Here is a 19,138-nt window from a genome sequence, read left to right as displayed (position 1 = left end):
GGTCGGCTTCTACAAACCAGACTTGAGTGAACGCTTTAGGTGCTCGTAACCCTTGGAAGTTAAGCGACCATGCTGAGGGTAACCCACTGACGGGTTATGAGACTTTCCCACCTGGGTGTGACCCACCACTACAACTCCTGTAAGCCAGGATCAGCAGTGGCACGCATTTTATGACACCGAGCGGTGAAGCTCGGCGAGTCTCAGGGAAAACTAATATGTCATTATCCCGCAACGAAATTAATCAAATAGAAAGATAGGGAGGACTTGGAAATGAACGGGTTATGAACCTCGGGCCAGGACAAGGATCAGTGGCGAAACGTCCATTCAACTCGATTCCTACCGGCTTCCCTTTTAGCTTTATTAACGTTTGTCTTAGTTTTTTTTTTCTGTTAAATTGGTCGCGATATATTAACTAAGGAAATCGCTTTTCTGCCTCGGGTTACCTTCAGAAAAATTTCACCCTTCGCCACTGCTAGGGATAGACTAGGGATGAGTGTACTAGACAATCTATCCATTACCGAATTCATCGGCACCCAGGACAGAACTATTAGAAGAGTAGACAGCTAGAAGATTATAAAACTACTACTAGCATACTGTTATTTTAAAAGAAACTAAGTTTAATATCTAGAAGTCTTTAGATACAATTGATACATGAGTTGATCGATAGATGTACAACTCATCTACTCGAAGTACGACTATGGAACTTTACTGAACTGTTAAATAATCATCGATAAATCTATCGACTATTATCTTTATAGATTGTTTCACACTATTTAGTATTTAGATCATCGCACTACAAATATATTAGGGCACATTATATAGTATACAAATAAATCTATTAAAATTTAATAAAAATATATCCAAGTTTCAATGCGTCGTATATCATTTTTATGTTTACTTGATTTTATATCATTGAAAAGAATCGTTTACGCGTAAAGGGAAATGCTTTTATAATAAACCATCATTGGTCGACTATCTGAAAGGCATAAAACAATAGCGTCTTAACTTGTTTTATAGTCTAAGAGACCGTTGGCCTCATGTTTTCCAGTACTTGAAAAATCAGATATATAAAAAGAGCGCAAACGAATCTTTTCATCATCAACTATGTAATTTGTAGTGTTACAAATATTTGCAAGGATATAAATGGCAAACAATACTCACGTGGGGGTGGGACTGCAGTCGACCACGGGAAACGGGGGCACGTCCTCATCACTGTACGAGCCTATTGTACTCTCGTACTCTGTTCAATGACAATTCAATTAAAACATTATTTTTTTGATATGGCGACGGTCTAGCCGGTCTAAGGGAAAACTTACCCCCTTATTCATAGACGTTATTTATCTAAGGACGGAGCATTGCTGTGATAACAAGTCTGTTTCTCAGCTTTGTTTATCTGACAGCTTGCTGTTTGTTCAGCTTTGTTTATCTGACAGCCAACTAGATTCAAGTTGTATCTCAATATTAGCCAATCACAACGGCCCTATGTCTACGCACTGCGAAGGCTACCATGCCGTCAGCACTGAGAAACAGACTTGTTATCACAGCAGTTAGAGCTTCGATAAATAACGTCTATGAATAAGGCGGTTAGAATGAAATCCATGCATCGGTATTCCCCGAGAGCTATGACTTGTTCTTCTCTAAATGAGGATTAAAGAGGGCTCACATCCAGGTAGGCAACGGCTTGGCTTTGCCTCTGGCATTGCAAAGTCCATGAGCGGCGGATGCTGCTTACCATCAGGCAGACCGCTTGCTCATTTGCCTACTAAGGCAATAAAAGTATATTATGATCCATGTACTAGAAGTAGAGACGTATCCTCGTACTAGAGGTGTCAGAAGCTACGATGGACTTTCGGTCTCACAATATGCTGTTCAGAACCAAACAGCTGCAAAACGGACATCAAAAACAATTGGTGAATCGGTGCTGGACTTGAATCCGTGACCTTAAATTCCCACTCCAGATTCAGACTCCCAATCACAACGTGCCTCATATAAGGAAAAATACATCCTAAATATCATATGGGTTGCGTACATCCAACAAACAAAAATCAAACTACTTTTTACTATCATTAATACTCACTTCGCAAAATCTCCCAGACCTTCATAGTCGCCTCCTCGGGGTACTCATTCAGAACATCGTAGACAGTCTTCCCCCTCCTGTCTTTCAGGTTGGGGTCGGCGCCGTTCTTCAGCAGCACGCGAACGACGGACGCACGGCCGAACCTGGCCGCCTCGTGCAGCGGCGTGCCTTCGTACGTGCGTATGTTTGGGTCTACCCCAGCCGCTATGAGGACGGCTACGACCTCTCTGCGGGCAAAAAAATTACAACACCCGTGATTTTTCTCCTAATACTGGATTGTGGCAGGTAAATCAAACAGGCCGGCGTAATTTATGTTGACCGGCGAGGGACAATCAACACTCGTCAGTCGACGCTCTATCTGGATAACACTTTGCTTACCATTAGAGACAGTAAGGTCACTATGCCATGCCGGAAAAAAATGCAATAGGCACCCTTCTATTACGTGGGACTTAACGTAAGTAATAAAATATGGTTTTTATAAAATTTGCCTATTCGTAAAGAAGAAAATAGTAATGTTATGTATGTTATACAGTGCTCCAGTGGATCGCCAATATGTCCATGCCATCATGAGATTTTTGCATCCAATCATTACAGAAAGAAATAAAGTGCACAACAAATTTCATTTTAAATGAATAATATAAATACACATAATACAATTTTGGAGATGTCAAAAAAAATCGATTTATCTCTCTTGACGAATAAAGATCACAACTCGCAAGAAAGCCGGTCTTAAGATAATCGATTGTGATTTTTGGATTGATATTACATCGTATCTATTATTTCACAATAGGAATACTTATCTAATCGAAAAAATCAGTATAACAGTATCTTTATCAACAAAACTTATAAAATTTATGAAAGATTTAACTTACAAATAATTCGTTACACAATGGCAAATCATTATTTCTATGACCTACATAAAGCTGGTATCATCCGGTAGTCGGTACGTGGATGTTAAAATTTTAATTTTGCAATAAAACATTGCCTTTTTTTTATAAACACAACGTGGAATTAATTTGTGCGGATGTAACTATATACAAATATTTGTACGGAAACAGCACATAACATTCAAAATAATAATCGTTAAAGGCATGGTTTAGGAAGTGCACTAATTGTTATGATCTATAAAAGCATAAATACATCATATAGACGTGTATAATGTTGAAGAATGATTCCTTATGTTTACGCGAATGTTAGACTTTAAAATTCAATTATTTTTTGCATTTTATCGCGGTTTTTATACCCAAAAGACCGGCTGCCAGACTTCAAGACACTGTGTGCTCATTCTGCATAAATTGGACCACCAACAACAAAAAATTTAAAAGTAGCAAAATTGTAAAATGTGGGTAGATATTGCAACTTTGACTCTGAGGATGACCACACCTCAGTACCTCCCCTAGATCACGAAGGCTGCAAAGTTTTCAAAACTTCGGGAAAAAATTAAAAACATAGTTTAATTTTAAAGTTGGAGAGTTTGTTTGTTTTAACGTGCTAATCTCGAGAAAGTAATAAATCGATTTTGATTTTTTCCACTAATAGAAAGCTACATTACTCTTGAATGCTATAAGCTACTTTTCATCTCGGAAAAACCTTTTCCAAATAAAAATTTCTATCCCAAATGAAGGCATAAATAACTAACAACCCTCTTTCTTCTCCAAAAGAGCGGCAGAATTTAAGCCACGAATACAAAATACTATATATTTTTAATCAACAAACTAAAGTTTAAAGACCTCCACCGAACAAACGGCCTTGAACATTAGTTCCATACATTTTCGGCGCACGAGTTACGGACGGAAATATGCAAAGATTTACGAATGTTATTTAAAAAATCAGCGTTAGGTCTATTTGAAAATGTTTAACTACTAAATATTGTTTATTAAATTGCCTATCTAGTAGTGGTGATTTCGAATTCAAATGATGTTTACTTTAAAATTAGATACACGGGATCAACATTTTAGTAGAATTTTTAATTATGAAATTAATGAAACAGTATTCACATAATTAAAAAACTGTAGCACCCAAAGTAAAGATAACATATTGCAGAAATGTGTTTAATTTTTTTTTCCAAATTCATTTTAAATTTCGAATACATGGCTTCTAATAACCTCCTCCTTTTTTTGAAGTCGGTTAAAAATACGGTTAGCATGCTGTTTTCCTCTTATTAGGGCCTTAATCCAATGGCTTAAATAAAAGTCAACTTACTTCGGACCTTCAAACCATTCAATTACATTTTATATCAACGAATGAGTGGATAACATGTATATTTTTTTTTGTTCGTGGAATAAGTTTTTATACATATTTGTAATCAACACATTTTTATTACAATCTAAACAAAAATATTTTAAATTAAATTTGTCATCGGTCGACATAGTTTATATTAAATTTTATTTAACAATTCCTAAAGAAAAAACATCAGGCACAGCCATTGTCCGTATCTGGGTACACATGTCAAATCAATCCATACATATTCATGTGCTTATCTGTGCTAACGAATCTATCCGTCGCTTGCATTTCGTTTTTTATTTTTTTCAATCAGTTTCAACTGTCAATATTGACACTAACCGACATTACTTTTGAGCATTTTAAAAATCGCCTAAAAGTTTGATATTAATACTAGAGCCTGTTTCACAAGTTTCATACTATGACGCAGCTAATGTAGATTAGAGTGACTTTTGTATTTAGTCGGCTTTTATATTTATATAACGAGTATCATTTACTCAGAAGTTGTGAACTAGGCCCTTAACACATATGTATAATACTATAACTCACATACATAGCGGAATATATTTTTTTCTAATATATACATTTCGATTTCGACGTTAAGGACACAATATGCCGACTATATATAGCTACGTCATGTTTTTTTTTAACATGACCCTACTTTTTTAAGCCTAACAAGGGCCAGCTTATACAAACACAACAGACCCTTGAAAATTAAGCGACCATGCTGAGGGCAACCCACTAACGGGTTACGAACCTCAGCTCAGGACGGTCACTGGGAGATGGGATATCAATGATTATGGATGCGCGTAGGCGTAGCGAACTAGCCAACTATTGTGACGTCATGTAAATGAAATCTTAGTCCAGGCAGCTATTGTGAAGAGATAACTTTACCAACGGACACTATCTAGTAATTATAGGTCAAGATTTATCATACAAGAAATCTACAAGAAAATGAGTCCTCTACATCGTTTTTTATTCCACCAGAAATGACGGCACCCGGTAATAAGTGAAGCCCGTGGGAAATATCGAACGGCTTCACACATAATTATCGGCTTTCAATTATTTCTTGGCAGCTGATCTCATTAAATCATTTAACATATATTTGTAACATAACGATAATACATCAGTGCTAATAAACCCCAATTTACTAAATATAATGATAACGCTACACTTGACAAACGTTTTGGAGCAAATTTCGAGAGGTCAGCGATTATTGGTCCATTTATAATATATAACATTTTTCACTGTAAGGTGAGGTATGGTAAGTCGTTTATAAACATGTCGGGAAACTGTTCTAATTGGACCATTTTCGAGATGGATTTTAAATAAACGATTGGAATCGTTTATTGAAAATGGCAGTTAGTAGATTTTTTATAATATAAAAGTATCCACGTTTGACTAACAATCTGGTTGTTTTGTCACAATCCGTCATCGGTTTTTCGCAGCGGGGAATTTTAATTGTTTTGCTCAAGTCAAATAACACACGACCACACAGATATTTGTTAATACTAGATTAGTCATATAAAAACACATAAAAAACAGCGCGTTTTTATAAAAAATATTAGGTACACTTTAATTAGGACCAGTCATTTTACAAAATAGTTCATTTACGTGCGAGTCAATATTTTTTAAGATTTTGTTTCTTTTATTTCATAAAAACTATGTAGTGCAATGAAATACTTCTCAAACAGCCTACGTTGAAACAGCCTCAAAAGGCTTCAAAGCGTCTTCGTGAGCCCTTAACTCCACCAATTTTTAATCCCTATTCCTTCTCAAGATACCTATGACTTGCTCCTGTGTACATTTATTGACGGTACAAATCACGTGACCTACTTTTTCATCACTACAATAATATAATAAAATTATTTCTGAAAAATAATCCGATTTTAGAGTAAATGCATTTTTTTTTTTTGTATTTTTTATCACCTGTAAGTTTTCCGTAAATAAATAAATAAAAACCATTCCAAGCGCACAAAACCGCTGCATCTCACAACTTGTTCGCCTCAAGTCAACGTTCAACAAGCGAAGACCGGAGCGCGAGCCAATTTAACCCTTCGACAACGTACGCGGAAAATTGACACATGCACACACGCGTAAACATTAATTTATAACGTTGCGAAGATGGTATTTATAATAAAAACATTTTATATCATACGCTAGATGTTGCGGAATGAAAGGAGTTTAAAAATAATTATTATACTGTGAATTTTTATTCACCAACTGAAAAATTTGCGGCGGAAGACGCCTAGATGTTCCTTTTTATTATACATAAATCATGCATACATTTTAAGGTTTATCTTACACTTATGCAAAGTACTATAATGATATATACATAGGTAAATAAATAAAATCTCTTTCTCTATACACATACAAAATATTTTCCATGTAATAACCGTCTGAACCGTAACCACGACCCAATAGAAATTGATTTAATGAACACAGTAACTGTGCTCAAAAAACCGCATCCATAACACAACGTTGACTGTACGATAAATTCGCAAGCACGAAAGCTATCGGTGCGTTATAACGAACGAATGAATATGAATATGAAGCAATTGCCAAGCGTGTGTACACGCCTTTACATTACCATACATTAATGGCGGCGTATAGTCGCTCCACAAAGGTGGCACACGTGAATTACATTAAACAAACTTGTATGTATGCATATGATGTTAAGAGCATCAATCGTTTGAATAAGTATTGATGGACTTTAATTATTTATTTTCCTCTCTTACATCTACTATTACAGTATAACCTAATGCAGTAGGGTAACACAATACAAATAAACAGTATTTTGTGTTACAATCCTCATATTTTACATTAAATTATCATGGCCGCTATCTTTGTGAATTCACTCAGAGAACAGACAAATATATCCGTTTCGTTTTCAATATATTATATTGAAACCCTGCTTATACACGTCTCAGTTATTTACTAATCGTCCTTGTGTCAATATTATTACCAGTCTTAACTTACTATGAAATAAAGACCGCTTTTTGTCTGTCTGTATGTTATCGATTTTCTCAAAATTTACTGGACGGATTTTTAAGAAATTAGTTATGGATATAGTTTATGACCCTGGGAAGGTTATAGGCTACTTTATATCAAGGGAAAATATATAACGGAATTTTACCCCGGAAAACTCCTTCACTCGGGCGAAGCCGCCGAAGTTATTATATTATAAACCTTACTACGCCCACCATTTTTAAAAATACGGCCCTTATAACGTACATATTTAGATCATCAGAAGCGATCTGCATGCAGTAAGTACCTGCGGCCTTCGCTAACTCGTCAATCAACTTCGTAAATGACCATCCAACGCTACTATTGCCAGTATGTGTTCTCCACTTGAACGTATTAATCCCATATAGTGTCAGTTTTACCAACTATTTTTATGGGGCTACGTTCAGTAGTGGACTTCCAAAGGCAAGCAGGGACCCCTCGACGTAATTCTTGTCCGCTCGGTTCACACCGAAAGCACGCCCATGCACGGGGGGACAATTTTGCGGCCAAATTTATGTAGACCTCAAGGTTGCTAATTCACATTGAGGCCTAAAAGGGCTTTCGAACATTTCCTGGCCTTCTCCCCTCCAACCATCCTAAAATGATTCCTTCTCCTTCCCTCGCACTTCCTTCCCTAGATATCTCCTCCCAACTTTCTTGTAGTGCCCTGAAGACTCTAAGCCAAGTGGTTCCAGTATCAAACTACCAGGTTTCTCCCGGTGATGAAAGCCGTGGCCGATTCTAAATAAGGCAGTTGAAGGGGTTTCTCAGTACATATTACTTACTTGCGGCCATGCTTGCTGGCTCTGTTCAGTGGCGTGGTGGGGAACACCCTGCAGGTCGGCGGCTTGTACATGTCGATGAGCTGGGGCCTCACTTTCAGTAAGTACTCCACTGTTTTTAACCTGCGAAAAATGAGTTTGTATTGAGATCTCATACTTTTTGTTGGTATAGCGTATAAGGTATGGGAAGGCTGTCAACTCGCACTAGGCAATCGCGATTTACTAAAGTCTAAAGCTTCCCATTAGTAGTAGGGTGCGTGGTTAGTAGTGACCAGTATATATGACCAGATATGCTAATATCTATATTGATACGTTAAAAGAAAACGTTGTACCCCTTTTTAAGCACGTGGCACGAATGAAACAGTGAGAGATTTGGCGCGATAGAAGTTCGTATTGAGGTGTCCAGAAGAATAAAATTTATCTATGTGTTACGAGAAAACTGTATCCCTTTTAAAATACATGGCGCGCACGGAGGGGTGTTAGATTTGGCGCGAATAAATTCGTATAGAGGAGTGCAGAGAATAAAATTTACGTATAATACATATTATGTGTTACAAATATATTAAATTCGACTGTCCCATTTCGACCACAGGACGTCTTCTAGTTCGCATAGCATATATTTTTTTGCATGTAAGAAATACATTCATAAGGTATTCTAGTAGTAAATTTCAAGATGTACACGTTTCTTAAGCTTTAGTCAATCAGTTAGTGTTAAAAATATTTTAAAATATATTTGTGCACAACAATTAATACAAAATATGTTCAAGTTTTATAAATATATTTTTAAAGCGGTTATTAAAAATCTTCATTATGATTATAATATTTGAAATATCTCTATTACAAAGTTATATTGATTCAATTCATAAATAAATTAAAACAGCATAATTGTCAACAACAATACAAACAAACAGACCAAACACTCAAAACAAAACTCAACCAACATTTTCGAAACAACCTAAAGTTTCGCAACTGCTCGCGATATCTTCAGAAACTCATTAAATTTGAGACGACGAAATTTCAAAATGATTTTTAAAACTGGTAGATTCAGAACTCAGTTATTCGGTATTAACTTAACTATACTAACTATGATATATTTATATTATATATTAACAGAACATGTCAACCAATTCTCTTTTCAAAGGTAAGCAGAAATGTAACTCACCTGATATTAAAATTAAACTATTTTTCGGATTTTATTGCGGTTTTAATATTTTACTTTTACACCTAATATATTCAAATGTACTGTTAAAATCTTTATACATAATTATAATTATAAAATAATTAATGTCGTTCTCTTCATTATTTTAATAAAATATACAAAATACTGATTTAATCGTCGCTGTTATCATTGCCTTCTATAACCATTATAGCGAACATTATATTATGTACAAGCAATTGACAAAAGAACACCCACATTCCGGCAGCTATGTGAAGTCTCATATAATAGGAGTATATTAATTGCGATTTATTGGCCACAATTCCATTTAAGATTGATATTGAGCAGAAAAAATTCTATAACACTGTCCGGCATGGGATTCGAACCTGAGACCTGAGCCGGTAGTCGTATCGCGTACAAACTACGCCCGTGACGGTCGAATAATTCCATCCGCCTGGATAGCGACGTGGATAAGGTATAATACCCGTTATAGTAGCCCAAGTATGCCGCGATCCAGGATCTGCCTGAGTATGTTCAACAGGCCGGCATAATTATGTCGACTGGCGAAAGATCAAAACTCTATATGGACCCCAATCCACATCAGGTACAGTGGGATCACGATCCCCTGCGCGTATAAATAAATAACACCATTGAAGCGGTCAATAAATATTAGTTAAGACAATAATATTAGTCTTGTGTCACTTCATCGTGATTACATAAGGTCCATAGTTCATATGAGACCAGTTTCCCGGTAAAATATTATGCAACCAACAACTGAGCCATCTCAATCTCAATCTTCAATGCGATTCCGAGAATGAACCAATCAGAATGAGTCATTTGTAAACATGTCAAAATAACTTTGTTCTGATTGGTCCATTTTTGAGATAGCTCCAAAAAACGCGATTCGGAATGTTTTTTTATTGAAAATGGCGGTTATTTGAATGTACTGTTTGCATTAACGTTGTATAAAATACAATTATTCGCTTATGATTTTGAAAATCTGTAATATCCTTCGGAAACTCAGGTAGGTACTATTCGTCATGTACTAAAACAAAATTAAACTTATTTCAAAGCCGCATTAGGATTAGGTACTTTGCATAACATACTGATTTCTGACGCATAATATGTATAAACAATATCGCTCTGCGTTTTCCTCAAAACCATACATACATAACATCACGCATTTATCCCCGAAGGGGTATGCAGAGGCGCAACTAGGGCACCCACTTTTCGCCAAGTATGTTCCGTCCCATGATGTGATAGGGGGCGAGCCTATCGCCATATCGGGCACAAATTCCAGACTCCGGACTGATACTGAGCAGAAAAACCCAAATATCACTTTGCCCGACCCGGGATTCGAACCCAGGAGCTCAGAGCGCTATTGTACCGGACATGCAATACAACTACGCCACCGAGGCAGTCCTCAAAACCAAACGTGCTGTAAACCAATTTTTTGAGTACGGAGAATCTAAATAATAAATGGGAACTTTTGTGAAGATGTTTGTTAAACGTAAATGCAAAAACCGCTGGACGGACGGTTAGACAACATCCTAGATAAAAATATAAGCATTTGTCTCAGAAAAGTATACAGCGAGACTTTTAAAGATGTTTCTTGAGGGCCGAATTACAAATAACACATTTTCTCATATTTTTGTCTCAGAAAACAAAATATTGAGGATCAACTTCGAAACTCACTCGAAATTCATGAAACTTATCAAAGTGTAACATAGGTTACGCTTTTTGGCTTATAACTTGATCGACTTGGACAAGTTTGTTCCCCCGTCGCGTGTTTAAGTTCAAAACTTAACCCAGAAATTGTTTAGATAAGTTTAACAAACTCAACACAATGCATGAGTTAATACACATAATAGAGTTTGTGTAGTCTTTATAATAATCACATTACCTTAACTAGCACACACAGATCACGTCTTTATCACCAAAGGGGTAGGCAGAGGGCCAGGGCACCACATTTAGCCGTGTTTCCGTCCCGTGATGTGATAGGGAGCGAGCCCACCTCCATATCGGGTACAAATTCGTATAAAGCGTCATGTAGAACAATTTTTCAAATAGAAAATTCACAAAAATGCATATTGACGCTGTGTGGTTAAATGATTCTTAATGAATTTTATGAAAGTAAAAGGTTTTCAACAATTAATACTTACATATCAAATCAAAATAATGATTTAATATCGGTAGACTATAGTTGTTACCTAAGCATAGTTGTTTCCTAAGCGTATCTATCCATATGAGAAACTAAATGTACGAGTATGTATGTACCCTAGGACCTCAAAATGGGTGAAGCGATTTTAATGGAATTTTTAGATAATCTTCAGATTACCCCAGCAGATAATTCTTGGAGTTTAGTAACAATCGCACAACCAGAAGACATCTGACTATAGATAAATAAGTGCTACCCGTGCGACGCCAGCGTAAGTCGCTAGCAGTTCTATAATTCAACTCAAGAACTCCATAATCAATAGATTATTTATCAAAACATCACAGCAATAAAATTAAACAATAAATATATAAATTAATAAGCTGGTAAATACTTTCGAATCATAATATTTGCAGTTAAAGCTGATAAGGTTTACCAAGATATAGAAAACTATAAAGCAAATTCATACACTTATCAGAAAATCACTAAATACTGCACGCCACTTGGAGCAGATAAATACTTATCAAGAACTTTTTTGTCTTCTTTTTCGTTTGTTAGCCTGACAAGGCCCTGCTTATACAAATACACCAAACTTTTGGATAAGCGCTTTAGGCGCTCGCAAACCTTGGAAATTAAATGACCATGCTGAGAGCAACCCACTAACGGGTTACAAACCTCGGCTCAGGACGGTCACTGGGAAATGAGACATCAAAGATTAAGGATAAGCGTACTAGACAACAATCTATCCATAACCGTATTCGTCGGCATACGGGACGGAACTATTGAGAGGTTCGGGAGGACTGGGAGCACGGCGAGGACGGAACTGCGGTCTTGAGGAGTGAAGGAGTTTTAGGAACTCATTTTTACGACGAATAGCCAGAGTGATATCGTCCTCTGGGTCTGTCAGAACTGAACGCGAACGTCTCCATTTAACGCAGACAAATAGAGGTATATATCGGATACGTATGAGCTGTATGTCGGGCACCAGCAGAATTACGAGCGCTTTGAATTGAAACGATGCATATTGCCGAGCTGGGCCTATGCACAGTATTCCACAAACGAATGTGTACTTGTCTGTTGTCTACGTTTATCCTAAGTTATACTGCGTAATGATTTCTTATGTTTACGCGAATATTAGACATTAAAATTAAACTACTTTTCGGATTCTATCGCGGTTTTTTATATTTTTTATATTATACTGCGTGCTAATTGCAGCCAAAATAACCTTTTTATCTATCTACTATAAAGCATACTATAGCCACCACTCCACTTACCATCAGGTGCAATGGGATCACTATAAAAAAGCCTACTGGAAGAGCATAACAGTCAAATTCTGTATTCCATTTCCAAATGGGACACAAAACAAACGACAAAATTTAGGATTATTATTTGTTTCCGATTTATCGACAGCCTTGCCGGTATCCTACAGTAATATATTCAATGCACGTGCTTAACTACGAAGGTGAGACCTAAGTCAATGGACACAGTACAATGGACTGTCCAAAAATATTTTATTATTATTAAGTCTTATGTAGAATCTAGCGGCACTTAGCTCTATCATGACCTAGATCTTTCAAGCGGTTTATCTGATATTAGAAGTCTAGCGCTCGTCTAGAAATATTCAAGTGGAATATACGTTGAAATTAATGAATGTTAATAGTTGGTATTTTTATGTTGTGTTGGGTTTTTGGAAAATGTCACCGTTCGGCGCTGGACGTCCAATACATACATAACATCACGCATTTTATCCCCGAAGGGGTATGCAGAGACGCAACTAGGGCACCCACTTTTCGCCAAGTATGTTCCGTCCCATGATGTGATAGGGGCGAGCCTATCGCCATATCGGGTACAAATTCCAGACTCCGGGCTGATACTGAGCAGAAAAACCCAAATATCACTTTGCCCGACCCGGGATTCGAACCCAGGACCTCAGAGCGCTATTGTACCGGACGTGCAATACAACTACGCCACCGAGGCAGTCAATTTAAATGTATCTATTGGACGCCCAATAGATACATTAAAATTGCGTATACATACATACTGTATGTAATTTGACTGACTCAGTGGCGTAGCTATAATTGTACACGGTACGAGAACGACTACCGTGATAAGGTCTTGGGTTCGAATACCGTGTGCCGCCAAAATAATTGTAACTGGGTTTTTCCATTTAAAAGCTAGCGATATGATACCCCCGTGCCTCGAAAAACGTTAAGCCATTGGTCCTGCAGTTGGTCTCTTTCCACTCATATCGGGTTGCCATCTCACCGGACTATGAAAGTGAAGGAACAGAAAGTGCAACTGTGTATTGCGCACACGATGAGGCACTATATCTCCTACGTACTTAGCTGATCTCCATTGAGATTGGCCGCCATGACCGAATTTCGGTTAGGAAGAAGTCTTGTAGTATAAATGTAAATAATTATCTATAATTTGGATAGGAACGGAATGTGTAATTGTACTTTAAACTTAACAGTAACAATTATAGTGTATTATTTCTTTCTCACTAAGTTCATGTTCAATATTATTTTTTGGCTGCTGTCTGTTCATTTGTACCTATAACTAAGGTGGCATCTACCGACTGTAATTTGGAGTATTATTTTTATGACTATTGTTCACTTTGTTGGTTCAATAAATAAATAAATATTACCTTCCATACTGCGCGGCGAGGTCCAACGCGCTTTCGTCGCTTATGTTCTTTATCGTCACATCTGCTCCTTTCTCTATCAGTTGCTGTACTATTTCCACGTATCCGAAGTGGGCCGCTATGAGCACGGCCGTCTCGTGGTCTAATGTCTGAATAAAAACATTACAAGTGACGAGACGAGCTAAATACTCGTTTCATGGTAGGCGAAACTCAGCATATACAATATGAGAGTGTAAATAAAAACATTACAAGTGACGAGACGAGCTAGATACTCGTTTTTTGGTAAGCGACAACTCGGCAGATACAATATGAGCGTCTAAAACTTTGGAGTACAAACCACGTAGCGCTGTTCTAATTGTCACCTTGAGACTTTAAAATTTAGCTAATAAGGTTCATAATGGTCAGTAATTGCACTGGCTATAATAAAATTAAAATTAGTACAACACAGTGCTTGCATACACTAGAGGTAAACTTAGGGCATGTTTCTCAAGTTTAAAGTAGATTTTATTTGAAAGATTATATTAAACAGATAATGTTGATAGTCATTTTATTACCATCTATTAAGAAACAAATTACAATACGACTTTTGTATTTGGTCGGCTTATCCAATTAAATGACGAGCATTCACTCAGAAGTTGCGAAACAGGTCCATAGTATGATACAATAATTTTATTTTAATTAATATAATAATTTTACCATAAATAATACATGAAAAACTGACATACAAACAAAACATTATTACACAAACATTTAATGAAAACAAAATAATGCTACATGTTATTTATGGTTTTCCCGGTGATATCATCCGCGACTTAATTCCAATAACAGTACTCACTTGCTGGTCTATGTTGACTGGGGGGTTGTTGTGGGCAAGGAGGATCCTAACCGATTCCGAGTCGCCTTTGAACGCCGCCAGGTGGAGCGGCGTGGCTCCCTTCTTGTCCACTATGCATGGGTTTGCGTCCACGGACAGTAGGAGACCAACTATCTCTCTGCAAAAAAGAGTTGATTAAGATATGTGCCCTATTGCTACTACGTTGTGCAATTCTACTAATATTATTAATGCGAAAGTTTGTGAGGATGGATGTATGTGTTTGTTCCACTTTCACGAAAAAACTACTGAACAGATTTGGATGAAACTTTACAGCAACATTGGTTATACATCAGAATAACACATAGGCTACAATTTATAATGATTTTGCGTACTTATATATTGTTTATAATTATTAACAAAAAGCGATTTTTGAAAAGGACAGAAAAGTTACAAACGATTTTCAATTTCAAATTTGTTTAACTTATACTGTGGTTATTAGGAAAATACCACAGTACAATACATCCATACATGATACATCAAATATCAGGAACTAAGACGTTAGGTATCAATAATAAATCATCTAGTTGATAAGTTAAACTGCCTTGGCATTGGACATATTCTTTTACGATATCAATACATTCTTTTTTAATTTTGAATAGTAGCGGTGTTATACCAAATTGTATTTATTGAGTAAAGATTTAAAGACGTCTTTATGTTTCTATATAAACGCATATTACTTAATCAATCTGGAAGTCTTTGTAAATATTTTATGAGTTTTTGATTTCAGCCATGTGTGACGTTCTTTTCTCTTGTGTCAATATAAAGAACTGTCCATTTATCTTACGAATAATAAATAGATATTAAAGAAATCCTACTACATTTTATTAAAATATTTATAACCCAACAGTATTAATATGGGCTTTCTCAAATGTGAAGAATTAGTCACTATTTTTAAGTATTTGTTTATCTAATATTCTTCGTAAGTATTATAATCACAATCAACAAATAACATTACGATTACATTATCTTTCATATTAAAATGTATCAGCTATAGGGTGTTGCAGCATAAGAGTATTATCAATAACCCAATTTATAAAGAATGCTATCGGTAAGGTAAAAAACGCGTAAATTATTTTGATTAACTACATTTCTATCATTATAATATTTATTACTAGGTGCTAAATAATTATCAGGAAGTATCTTTAGTTGTAGGTGACAGATGTGTGTATGTGTGCATGTGTGTGACGCGACGGCGGCAGTATAATTATACATCTATATGAAAATACTTAAACACACAAGAATTGTTTTAAATGAACTACAAATCATAATATACTCTTTATGTTTTATTTGTTTCGATATATTACCTTTTTTCTACGACACCCTGTATATGTATTTAATAAAGAACACTCACTTGTGACCGTATAGACATGCGTGATGTAACGGCGTATAACCATTATCATCTTGAACGTTGACGCCGGCGCCTCTTAGTAAGCTGTAACAAAAAAAAACAAAATTAAAAAAAAAATCCGCAGTCGGTAGGATTCGAACCTACGCTCCCAGAGGGAATCTGATTTCTAGTCAGACGCCTTAACCGCTCGGCCACGACTGCCATGACTGTATCGTCGAAAGTAACGTATAGAATCATTGTAGATATTTATATATAAACAGAATTAATCATTTCATTTAAATGAAATAAATGAGATCCAGTTATATAAAAATAAATTATTTTAACAATAATTATAATGATCACTCCGGGATTCCCAATTGTATGTATAATTATTAATGATGTAAAAACATTGTCCTTGGTTGTTCGATCATTATTAAGTTAATTTAATAATAAATAATAACACTGATATGTTCTAATATAAGTCATTTATAAATAAGGTATTACCTACATACCAATTACCAACTCTAGTAGAAACAACCTTGACATAAAATGATTGGTCAACGAACTCATACGCATTTTGCTAAGAAATATACAAGTCAAACGGAATTAACCAATCCGACCTACACAATAAAGTTGTCAATGAAACAAAACAACAGTTAAAATTCACGAACGATTCATCTGTGTAAACACTAAAGCCTTTCTAAGACACTTTAAATTGTTCGGGATGACAGAGAGGTCAACCGTTATCGGTCCAAATAAATAATTATGTGCAAATTATTTGAACGGTAATATTTTACGTAACAACAGCGCGACAAATTTAGACATGTGTGGCTGTGATTAAATACGAGGAAAACATTCCTGGAGGGTTACACAAGTTATATATTAGTTCAATAGATTAAATGGTATTAAAAATGAAATATATTGAAAGTAAAATATACAATTTACAGCGATTAAGCTAGAGACGATGCAAAACAACGATTATTAACAAAAGTTATCTTTAAAAAAATCTCAATACTTACATACTTACATATATATCTTAATACACGTAAATATTGAAGCTGTTACACTCTGTTGCAACACAGAAGCAGTACAATAACATGGAAATATTGCATGTATCTAAATCAGTAATTGTTGTAATTAAACGTTTTTTACATGTTTTGCAGTATACAGTATTTTAAAATTACATTATATGTAATTGAGGCAAAATATTTTTAGCACAAAGCGGAAACTCATTACAATTCCTAAAATCTGGTGGACAAAGATTTGTCACGGTACGCTGGTTAAGTGCGAATAGAGAATATTTAAACGGCAGACAATTTCACACTAATTTTGCCATCCTAGTTAGGAGATAGTTCTCGTAAGGTAGAATCCGCTTAGGCGGGACCAATGCAACCTAACATGATGTTTCAAACGTGTGACGTATTTTATATACATAATTGTACTTCATTATTACCATACAATGCAGAACTTATTGAATAATTAACTTCTATTGTTAGCTTCCGAATAATATGAATATTCTTAAGCATATAAAGAGAATTTACATAAAAAAACCTGCCTAAATAAACTCAATACTGGATCAATTAAGATATATTATGTTTTTTAACTCTATTATGTTTTTTCATCTTTCTTAACACTTGTCGCCAAGTTAAACTTAAAATTTACTTAACAATACATTATGAGAACGACCAATATTTATTACGGATCTAATTTTTATATTTGTAGATTTCGTATAAGGCCAAACGCTGTCCATCTAATAATAAATAATAACTTAAATATCCAACAGTCTCTCATACAGCTTAGTCCCGATGTCATAATATAATAATACCTTGTATTATCTATACTATTATATAAAGCTGAAGAGTTTGTTTGTTTGTTTGTTTGTTTGTTTGAACGCGCTAATCTCAGGAACTACCAGTCCAAATTGAAAAATTCTTTTTGCGTTGGATAGCCCTTTGTTCGTGGAGTGCTATAGGCTATATATCATCACGCTATACCCAATAGGAGCGGGGCAGTAATGTCTAATCTCAGGAACTACCGGTCCAAACTGAAAAATTCTTTTTGTGTTGGATAGCCCTTTATTCGTGGAGTGATATAGGCTATATATCATCACGCTATGACCAATAGGAGCGGAGCAATAATGGCTAATCTCAGGAACTACCGGTTCAAACTGAAAAAATATTTTTGTGTTGGATAGTTCTTTGTTCGTGGAGTACTATGGGGTATATATCATCAAGCTATGACCAATAGGAGCGGAGCAGTAATGGCTAATCTCAGGAACTATCAGATCGATCTGAAACAAATATTTTTGTGTTGGATAGCCCTTTGTTCCTGGAGTGCTATAGGCTATATATCATCACGCTATGACTAATAGGAGCGGAGCAGTAATGGCTAATCTCAGGAACTACCGTGTTTGAACTGAAAAAATCTTTTTGTGTTGGATAGCCCTTTGTTCCTGGAGTGCTATAGGCTATATATCATCACGCTATGACCAATCGGAGCGGAGCAGTAATGAAACATGTTGCAAAAACGGGGAAAAATTATTAGTTTTGAGAGCTTCCGTTGCGTGCGCTGCGTAAACGGTTAAAGTTATGCAACAATGATGTATGACGGGATTATTCCTCTTAAAAAGTTCTAAAAAATATATTATAAACCAAAGTCCCCCGCTGCATCTGTCTGCCTGAACGTGTTAAACTCAAAAACTACCCAACGTATTAAGATGAAATTTGGTATGGAGACAGTTTGAGAGGCTCCCGGGAAACTACTACTTTTATAACGGAAAACTTTAGCCTGAAAAACTGTATAACGCGGGCGGAGCCGCGGGCAAATCTAGTTATATTATATTATTAGATCATTAGCCAATCAAAAGCTACGACAAACACGCGATCAGAAATAAATAT

At 35.8% G+C, this 19,138-nt stretch overlaps 1 protein-coding gene and 1 non-coding gene across 5 annotated transcripts in view; both read right to left on the bottom strand.

Annotated features, from left to right (window-relative positions):
* The window catches only part of LOC115440138, a 149,880-nt gene that overhangs the window by 113,885 nt on the left and 16,857 nt on the right, over positions 1–19,138 (bottom strand). For all 4 annotated transcript variants that reach the window (XM_030164361.2, XM_030164442.2, XM_037447686.1 and 1 more), the window contains exons 2-7: positions 16,266–16,346; positions 14,876–15,032; positions 14,044–14,189; positions 8,089–8,208; positions 2,078–2,304; positions 1,162–1,240 (exon numbers count right to left, since the gene is read on the bottom strand). In XM_030164361.2, the coding sequence (XP_030020221.1) occupies positions 1,162–1,240; positions 2,078–2,304; positions 8,089–8,208; positions 14,044–14,189; positions 14,876–15,032; positions 16,266–16,346 (810 nt within the window). The remainder of the gene's footprint in view (positions 1–1,161; positions 1,241–2,077; positions 2,305–8,088; positions 8,209–14,043; positions 14,190–14,875; positions 15,033–16,265; positions 16,347–19,138) is intronic.
* Positions 16,382–16,463, bottom strand: Trnas-aga. Its single transcript has one exon. It is a non-coding gene; the product is annotated as a tRNA-Ser (tRNA).

The sequence above is a fragment of the Manduca sexta genome, chromosome 7 (assembly GCF_014839805.1).
Source record: "Manduca sexta isolate Smith_Timp_Sample1 chromosome 7, JHU_Msex_v1.0, whole genome shotgun sequence".
NCBI lineage: Eukaryota > Metazoa > Arthropoda > Insecta > Lepidoptera > Sphingidae > Manduca > Manduca sexta.
Note: the sequence above shows the minus strand (reverse complement) of the source record. Positions and strands in the feature narration are given on the sequence as shown.